This window comes from Pinus tabuliformis, chromosome 4_1 (genome assembly GCF_031772625.1).
Source record: "Pinus tabuliformis cultivar Carrire ecotype Pingquan chromosome 4_1, CPIR1, whole genome shotgun sequence".
Lineage (NCBI taxonomy): Eukaryota > Viridiplantae > Streptophyta > Pinopsida > Pinales > Pinaceae > Pinus > Pinus tabuliformis.
The window spans coordinates 429726398-429736876 of record NC_142303.1 but is presented as its reverse complement, the minus strand read 5'-3'; the positions used below and the strand labels follow the sequence as shown (position 1 = coordinate 429736876).

Below are 10479 nucleotides of genomic sequence, written 5' to 3'. Positions count from 1 at the left end.
CAGCAAGCTCTGTTTCAGCAAAAAATGCCTCCAATACGAATGCAACCACCAGGTTTACAAGAAGCAACACCGTTATTACATAAAAAACTGATGAAGTACAGCAGTGCCCATGACGTTCCAATAATTTGCACATATCGATGCACCCTTTGTCGATACCACTGGGACTTCAATCCAATTCATTGACATGATTACATGCTTTGTTACAATCTAGTGCAACAGAGGAAAGTTCATTTTTCCCAGCATAAGCATCATCTGCCAGTTTAGGCCCAAAACGGGATAGACAGGTTCTTTGGAAAATTCGATCCTTCGTGCCCAGCAACTTTCATTGAATCTGACTCTGAAGAGCCTGGCATAACCTTCATTCTGGCTGAGAAAAACCCTGCATGAAAACTGGTTACAGAATCTAACGCTAATCGAAGCTTCACAACCGCATCTTCATCTTCCCTCAGAGATGACATAACCTGGTAGGTATTCCGCCTCCTCAAGGATCTAAGAGCATAAATAACCTGATCATTAATAAAGCTGTACAAGAACATAAGCATATTGCTTTCGGAAAGCCACAGAATTTCTCAAAATCTCTCCATTTTCTGCTTCCCTAAAATATTGAAACAAACAAGGCCTGAAGACACACAAAATGTTGGATCCAAGACTTTCCAACTGGTACAAGTACAAATATGCTCTCCGCCCAGAGGGGTTCGGCCTCTGAAAACAAGAGAACCAAATGCCTAACATTCACACGAAAAAACAGAATTTTATGAGAAGAGCCAAGCATATCTGCACAATAAATGAGCTTACAACTGGTATCGTCCATTTGTCAGATGTAGCCATTATATGAGACTGCAAATTGAGAGCTACAAAGAAAGCCGATGGTAAGCCCGCAAGTGAAATGACGATCCACCTTAAAATCTCTGTTGGTGTTATTAAGAGGAACGAAGCTGGAACGAAGATGAACAGAGAATAGCCATACAGACACCATATTTCCACTAAGCTCAAAGATATGCCCAAGTACTGAAGTAGGAAGTAACATCCAAGCGGTACCAGACATATATACGCATAGAATATGGCTGCAGCCCAGTTCACATAGTTGATATCATAAACCCACTCAATAACAGTGCTACTTGGTTCAAAAGATAAATAGGCCGCAAAATTTCCAAGAACTGTTGCCAAAAAGACGAGAGTTGTGGAAATCCAGACAGGTCCATACATATCAGGATTATCGGCAATCGTTTTAATGAAGTCTCCTTTGTGTGGATACAGTGAACCAATAATTCTTTCAACCACAACGTATGTGTCCACATTGAAGTAAGGCCTGTATGTTGCAATGCTAAAAACACCCCTCCAGCCATTTGATGGTTGTGCATTATGTTCACCACCTACATCAGGCAGAGCAGATGGACCATCCACATTAGGTGTAGGTTGATATCCCCACATTCTGCCTTGAACATTGCTCGGTGGAAATGTCTGTAAGTTTGCTTCTCTGAATTCCGAGGCTCTCAGAACACCGTCCACGGCAGCAAGGGTATATGAGGCTATGAATATTTGATTCAAGATCTGGACCTGCATTTTGCAATACTAATCGTAAAACAGTCCCTCTGTAGCGTGCCCGAGTCCTCCTTGCTCATAAGTTTGTGCCTCCGCTCAATATTTGAGAGAAATGATCCACTACTAAGAGGCACATCAACACCACCAGAGCTTCCTGCTGCCAATGAGATTAAACGTTGAAAATTGCTTAGTTGCCTCAGCTAGTTGTGAATAAGAGAGCTGTTGTACAATTGTGCCTGGTACCATTTCACTTTTACTGTTGAATTTGAAAGATTTTTCTTCCCATGCATCCTGTAATAGATCTGAGGCATGAGCTATCATGAGCATGAAACTCTTCCGTGAAAGATGACCCCTGGCTTATTAGATTAGTAAAACTGTTTGTGCTATTATCAAATGAGACATTTGAAAACGGGATTCTTAGCCTGTCCTTGTAGTGTATAAAGCAAGCCATAGAGACAAGAAGTGCTATGGCTACCAGTATAAGGCACAATATAATAATGGATAGAATTAATTTTCCCATGGTACCATTGCCCTGAAAATCTAGATGCATATGGATAACTTGATTCCTATTCTAAGGATTGAGAAAGGTCCAAGAATTGGATCCTGCTATTCTTCTGAATCAAGATTGTTTCTGTGGTTTTCATATCAGCATAGTTTGTTGATCCTGAAAATGATAAAATGATAGATATCTAGAATGACATTTACACCATACCTCGCAATGGGAACCACCTGTGAGGATGAAGGAGCGGAAGGCATTGTTGATTTGATTATTAAATTGCCAGACTTTGCTTGCTGATGATGTTTTGAATTGTGTTTGTGCTTTTGCAGAGATAGGAGCTGAGGAAGCTGCTGCCTTTTGAAGAGTGGAGAATAAATTACATAATCTGAAACAACACATTTAATGATTTCTTCTTCAAAATAGGGTTTTGAAGAAGAATCAATCTCTGACATGAGACGGAGTCTAACATCGGCTCCACTTGGGATGGTAGCTGCCGCTCCATGGAGGTGCCAAGAACCGCAGAACTTTGGGAGAGCAGACAGTGCCTCCACCCATTGGGCAATGGAGTCATCATCAACACAACTCTTGACTTATTTTTCAAACTGAAACTGAACTCAAACTGATCTGATCTCAAGATTGAAATGACTAAGAAAATGACTTAACAATCTTCAAGCAAACTAAAACAAGATGCTGCCCTTATGGTTGCTTATTTATTTACAAAGCCTACTCTAATCTGTTGTACAAACACTAGATCAGGTAATACTAAAATGCCAAATTAACCATTCAAGTAAACCTGAGAATGATGTAGCTCGAGAATGCTACCACGAGGTCACAGATGCAGTTGCTGGCAGCCCTTCATGTACGTACTGAGCCTGATCACAGAAAAAACAGCCTGATCTGTCAATCAAATTGAAAAATGTGTCCATGTATGCCACAATAGGATCACGGAAGCCGGACTCTGTCGGCTGCCCCAACTCTGCAACACATACTTCCAGCTGCACATTGTCAATGTATACCTCTATAGGCAAGTCTGTTGTTTCTTGTTGTGAAGGAAGGAGGATTTCCAAGAACTTTTTAGGGTCTTGGAAATCATAACACTGAATCTGCTCATCTAACCATTGAATCTCATCTTCAATTCTTTCAACAATTAACTCACACAATTCAATTTTGAAAGACTTTGAAGATTTCAACAAATGAAGCCAGGCACTGTAAACATCTTCATCCAATTTAGTAGCTGCTAACGCCTTTCTTATTCCTTCTACAGCTTCACACAGGGCAGGGTCTGCCACATACCCTTCCATTGCATGAACATATCAACAGGCACTGGAATGTCTGGATCAAGTTGGAGTCGCCAGGTGAATGGTTCAGCCTGCAAATGTGTCTGACTGCTGTCCACCATCAACATCAGATCTGAATTTGATACATGTACTGGGGTAAAATGCAATCGAAGTGGTTGTATTCACAAGCTCACGGAGATTGACTGAAGCAGCGTTTATCTACTAACGCTGATGTAAAACAAGAGCGTTTTCGAAGGCTCCTGGCGTAACTTCAGGCTCCGTCTAAGACTTATGAAACAAACAAATCAACCCACAAACAAGTTTGTTCTCCCCAGTATGGTCGCCACTATGTTAGCGCTTGGAATTCACCTAGGCTGAGATAGACAAACTCTCAAGGCTACATCAAACCATTTCACCTCGTAGCTAGCCCTACGAGGTATGAGAAGGCTCTCTCGGGTCAGATTAAGTAGATCTTTCAATATGATAAGCTGACCAATTAGGAATAAAGATTTTAGGCTAGTAAATTGATAAGGGGGGTTGATTTAAAGATTTTTGGGGTTTTTGGTGGCAATTTGGAGGGAGTGCAATTCAGGGTGCGGGGATTGGGCTCAGTTTTTGCAGGGGGATCTTTGGGGCAAGGTAGGAGTGAGTGCTGATGCCTTAATCTGAGATGGATGATCAGGAATGATAGAGGAGGAGCTAAAGAGGGCAAACAACAACTTTGAATCCTCTTTAGACAGTGGAAAACATAGATATTGAACAAAATTAAAAGCTGAGCATGGCATGCATGAATTCAAACTTTATCACTTCATCTGTTCAATTAGCAGCAAAGAAAGAGATGGAACACATAAACACACTTACAATAACATGTAGAGAACACACCATCAACACAACAATCCACAAGAATCCACAATGATGTCTGCAAAACCCTGGCCTTCCTTTTCCTTAAATTGCAGTAATAGATGTACAATATACAATAATGCTTCTCCCACAAGAGTCCAACCATGAAAATGAGCAAGAGAAGGCATAATATAGACCATCTAACTCCTTTCCCCACCTCTAGGGGTCGAGCTCAGCTTCCTAGGAGCAGTTTGAACTAATTCTAAACTAAGCACTAGATAATAGGCAGTCAAACAACTTGCCTCTATTACTTAGCTAACTCATCCATGCATTAATTATTCACTTTTTACATCAAGGAAGCTTCTAGAAGGGTAAAGAGAGATAAAATCTATCAATGTGCCATGAAAATTATACATTCATCCATCATCTACAAGTAAAAATCATCAACCAAGGTGAAAACATTGTTTTCTGGCCTGAAAAGTCAAAACTGCCAAATTCAGCTCGAGTGGTCGCGCCCCCTGCTCGAGTGGTCGCGCCCCTTTGCAACACTTTTTGAGTGGGTTCCAGTTGTCCAAATAAAGTGCAAGATGGCTCATTGGAAAGCTCTATGTGTCTACTTTCCATCCCAAGTGGAATTTCTGGATTTGGAGTTGATTTGACCCCTCAAAAGTCAATTATCCCAAGGTCACTTTCTGCAACTCAAAAAGTGGGCAGAAAGTCAAAATTTTGATGTATTTTGAGCTTTTGGAGGCCCAAATCTCAAAATCAAGTTGACCCCAAGTATAGGTAATTCTAGTTTTTGCATGCCCTTTCTAAAAATGTCAAATTTTTGTGATTCTGAGCAGTCCTCCCGAGTGGTCGCGCGGGGGGTGAGACCACTCCATAGGCAAAAACCTGTAAATTTCCAAAAAATTTCCAAAATGCTCCAAAACTCTCAAAATTTTTTGATTTTGCTGCTGGATGAAAGCTAATGAGTACCATGGTGAGTGAGGGATGCCTCAGCCAAGATACAGAGTGGGTTTGTCCTTTTCTTCTTCTTCTGGGCCTCTGACAGCTTCCTTCGGAGAATTTTCATTTTAGCCTTGCAAACATGCAATCTTGCCCAATAGTGTGTTTTCATGTTCTGTAGCAGCCTCTTGTCCTCGTTTGCCTTCTCTAACAGCCTCTGCAAGTGTGCATTCACCCGAATGAGCATGGACTCCCTCTCCTTGGGCAGCAAGTCACCGGGCCTCCTACGGTTGATGACTTGGTCACTTCGAATCCTCCACATCTCATCCAACTCTTTCTCATCCTCAAGTTGCTTGTTGCGCTGCTCAAGATAGTTTATTGTCCATTGTTAGGGTTTTGGGTAGATTAGATGGAGGGCATTAGGGTTTAGGGAATGTATGTGAGGGAGGGATAGGGTTTAGGTACTGGGGATGGGAAATTTAATATTCTTTGCAAATGAGATAAGATAGAAACATATCATAACAATTGTGAATTTAATGGGAAACAATGGAGGGAATAGATGGGAATCAACACCTTGAAAAAAAATCAAACCCTAGCATTATGCCTACATGAACAAGCAGCTACCAATGTCTTCTTTCCTTGCATTCTTGGAGGTATAATCACAAGCATGAGGATCCACAACCACCATCAACCAACAAAACAATTTGTAGAGAGCCTACCTCAACCCAATTTGCAAGTTTGAAGGAGATTTTGAGTGAGTTGGAGGTGATTTTGGCACTTATAGCCTGAGTGGTGGCGCCCCTGCTTGAGTGGTCGCGCCCCTTAGGAAAATACACTGCAGAGAGGCCTCTGAGTGGTCGCGCCCCTGCTCGAGTGGTCGCGCTTTTGCAGGAGGCTTTTGGAAGCCTTCCCGGTGTCGGAATTGGGTGCAGGATAGCTCGTTGGAAATTTCTTTGAGTCTACTTTCCAACCCAACCGGAAATTTTCAATTTGGAGTTAATTTGACCTGTCAAAAAGCAAATCTCCCAAGACTGGTCAAAAAGTGCCCAATGAGGCTGCCTCAAGGAAGAGTGCTGTTGCAGTCAACTTTTGAATGCCTTCCTCAACCCCAAATTGAGCTCATGATAGCTCATTGGAAATATATTTGTGTCTAGTTATCATTTCACCCATCAAGCAAGTCATTTGGTCAACCAAGTTAGGAGAAAACTTGATTTTCCCAAGGTCACTTCAGAGGTGCCTTTGATTCTCCTGAGGAAACGGTATTCTTGACATTTCTCTCAAACCATGACACCTGTGAAAAAAGTGAAGGATGTTTCTCTTCATTGGCATGTTTTGGACAAAAACCTCTCTTCGTTTTGCAAAATTCATCTTTGATTGCTCAGAACCATCATTTTAGTGAAACTTGTCCCGATGTGTGAAACAAGGAATTTTGTCAAAATGGAGCGAAATGAAGGGGATAAGGGGCTTCTAAATTCTTGAGGAAATTTTTGGGAGTAGGGAGGGATGTTAGGAAGTAGGAGAAAGTGGAATCTCAGAGATTGAGTGAGAGGAAGGGGTTCAAAAGAGTGAAACACAGGCCCAACCTAGAAAATTGCCAGGTTGTAGCTAGAAACTGGGGTTTGTGCAAAAATGAGGAATTTGGGGGATCTGAGTGTTGGGAAGTGTTTGATAAGGTACATTAAGGATAGGGGAAGGTGTATGAACATCAGGAAACAAGTTTTGCCGATGATTTGTCCGCCCAAGAGAAACTGCCTTCAAAACCCTAAGAGAGGGAAATGACCTTGCCTGGGCGCAACTGAAGCATGTACAAGGTATCAAATGACCCATTAGACACTGACATGATAATGACAACCCTATGAATGATGATAGACTCAGCTGGATAGTGACATAGACTGACATTTGGGCAAACCCTAGACCTAATGACTAGTGACCAAATTTTGCTTGAAGACTCACTGAAATGACAAAATTTGACCTTGACACTTCAAAATCACTATGTAAGAGCACATTTGATCACTGGAGGAAGGCTGGAAAGACTGACACTAACAGATGGTACAATGACATCCAACATACCTCGGTGTTTTATTTTGATGACATGATCATTCTAGACCCCAGAGGGTTTAAGCAGAGGCAGTATGGATAATACTATGATTTTATTTTTGGGATGATGTGGCAAGGTGGGGCAGTGGATGCATTATATTCGAGTAGGAAGCCTCGTAGGTTGTCTACATCACCTTGAAATTTTAAAGGGGGTAGGTCATCTTGGTAGTGTTGACTTGTGTCATAAAGGGAATGACAGGGGTGATGTGGGAGGTTGGAGTCAAGTGCATAGCAGTAATGAAGGTATTGGGACCCATTGGCAGTGGGGTCCACGAGGATCCACACAATCCTAGATAGTTCACCCTAGAAGATTCGATTAGGGACTGCAAGAGGAATTCTCGAGATCTAATCTCTAGGATGATATGGAAGGGAGAGCCATGCGTGATGTTATGAAGGGTTAAACAAGGGTTACCCTTATACTATATTGTATATTTGAACTACAAAAAAATCATGATATGTTATGACTGAGTTAGCAGTTGCCACTTGGTGATGACATGGCATGTGACTTGGACAATCATGTGGACACCATGTGGGCACCATGCAGTAGGTTATATGACATGGAATTTTCTGATAGGCCAATATTTTAACATATATATCTTTCAATCTAGGAGTTATATTGAAGCGAATGTATATCGTTTGAAAGGTATTTATGAGATAAACACAACTATGTAATCCATTTTAAGTTTTGAGGAAGTTGAAAGAGATAAAAAACTTTAGACCCCATTTCTGTAACTGGATTTTGGAGGTCGAGTCATCAGAGTAATTGTTTCCTTCTACCCTTATTAGGGCCTAGGGATAGTAGTGGACATGTTACAAGGTGGTATTATAGCTTCCAATTTCAACACTTGGACTGGATTGGCTCTATCGCAGAATTGACATAGTGAAGTTTCAACACTAGAGCTTTGGAGATTAGGTGAGGCCTTAAAGCCTCATGATAATCATTAGAAACGTGAATTTCATTTGGATTGATCACATGTAATATTAGGTGTGTCTTGATTATGAAGAGCATATGCATGTAGCATGGTACTAATGATTGATATGATTTTATTGATACCGATGTAGTAATTGAGATGTAATGTTGCAGCTAGCTTTACTCCAATATATTTCCAACAATATGGCAAGGTGATAAAATCTATTATGAATTTGAGTTTTGTTTAAATATAACAGTCATGTGTGTTTGTGTGACAACACATAAGAAGAAATTAAGGTTCAAAGAGATGAGGATAAGAATGGTGCAATATAGCTTTGATCAATCACGTATGGATATGAAGAAGAAAGGATAGTTGAAGAGGAAATATCAGTTGAGAAATGAGGAGGGGTAGACTCTCTTAATTGGATGGAAAATTTGGAGCTTGATAGATCAAATAAGGAGTTTTAAGGTGAACAATGAAAGGCTTGTCAAAGCACAAGAGAAACAAGTAGAATTCAATGTAGTCATCCTAAAAAACCTATCAAAATTACTAAGGCAGAGGTAGAATGAGTTTGGAATTAGTCAGAGGGACAAGAAGATCCCTTGGGGACAAGAAGAAAGAACTAATGGGGAAAATGAGAGTAGATCTAGTAAGAGGCATGAGTTTTCAAGTGAAGACACTGTAAAAGGAGGCACTTTTCTAATTAGTACTCCTGAAAAGGATTTAAGCACCTGTTCAGGGTTTAAGCACCCATGAACAACAATATGATAACATCCACAGGATGCTATATCATTGTCATCACTATCGTCATCATCATGGGAAAAGAAGGGAGCGAGAATATGTATTAAAGGAGTTTAAGAAGGTCAAGCCTCATATATTTTATGGTGAAATGAAGAAACTAGAATATGTTGAGGCATGTCTCCATGGGATGATGTATTTCTTCAAGATTAATAGCTATTCAAAGAAGATGAAAGTGAAGGTAGCTACTCTCAGCCTAAAAGGAAATACTAACATCTGGTGGGAAGATCTGAAAAACATAAAAGGCATAAGAGAAGAAGAGTTGTCCTGGAAGGAATTTCAGGAATATTTCAAGAACAAGTATCTATCTGAGAGATGATTCGACAATGAGGTTGAGTCCTATGAGCTCATATTCGGAAAAATGTCAAATGAGGAGTATACCACCAAATTCTTATAGATTCTAAGGCATGTTTCCTACCTTAGGCAAGAAAAAGAAAACATTCAGAGGTGTGTTAGTGGACTTCCACAATCCTTCAAGGATATAATTAAGTTCGATGATCCCAAGATATTAGAGGATGCAATTCAAAAACTAAAGCACTACTATGAGAAGTCTAGGAATAGACATGTGTATATATAAAATTGGAAATTAAAGGGAAATGCCAAGTTTAAAGGAAAAAGGAAAAAATAAAAAAGGGGAATAGGTATGACCCCTATTAATCCTAACCATCAACAGAGGTCCAACACTACTAGCAGAAGTCACACTTTTCATCCTATGGGAGAAAAATCCAATAGTTATGAGAAAGGTCCATAAGTGTTGGAATTATGGAGGGCATCACTTAAGGAATGATTTCCTATAGCTCAAGCATGTTGGCCCGAGACTGTAAAATGCATAAGAAGTAGATCTAGTTAGAGATGTGGCACAAAATATAATCGAAATTTATTTAGCGGTGGATAATTTCCAAGCTGATCATCAGGTAGAGACTATAGAAATGGAAGGGATGAGAAAGAGAGTGGAGCACATAGTAAGGTCATAGCCAAATGAGTTAAATGGCATGTTGACTATCGCCAATTTCACTGTGTTTCTACTAGGAGCATATGACACATTGTTTGGGATGTACTAGTTGTATACACATCATACCAAGGTTGATTGTTTTGAGAAGACCATCAAATGCTTTGATGAAGCTGGAGATCATTGAATATTTCATGGAAAACTAAAACCTACTTCTATGAGATTAATTTCGACTATGCAAGCCAAGAGAAGCCACAAGAGTGGATGTCTTTTATTTTTTGTGCAAATATCTAGTAGTGAAAAGCTAACTACAGTGATAAGAATGATAACAATTATTCTCTTAGGAGATACCTTGTTTTAATAAAAAAATTCAAATGTGTTTCCTGAAGAAATTCCTAGGTTTCCTCCTCATAGAGAGGTGGATTTCTCTATTGAATTAATGCCATAATAAGCTCCACCATCAAAGGCTTTGTATAGAATGAATACTCCAAAATTAATTGAATTGAAGCTACAACTCAAGGAGATTCTAGACAAAGGCTACATAAGGCTAAGAATGTCTCCATGGAGAGCACCAATTTTATTCATGAAGAATAAGGATGGAACACTCAGACTGTGAAT

The 10479-nt window shown here is 40.1% G+C and overlaps 1 protein-coding gene across 1 annotated transcript in view; it reads right to left on the bottom strand.

Annotated features, from left to right (window-relative positions):
* Positions 1-583: 583 nt before the first annotated feature.
* The window catches only part of LOC149176131 (uncharacterized), an 89689-nt gene continuing 79793 nt past the window's right edge, over positions 584-10479 (bottom strand). Inside the window, exon 2 of the mRNA XM_089421353.1 lies at positions 584-1557. Within this exon, the coding sequence (XP_089277479.1) occupies positions 733-1557 (825 nt within the window). The 3' untranslated portion in view covers positions 584-732. The remainder of the gene's footprint in view (positions 1558-10479) is intronic.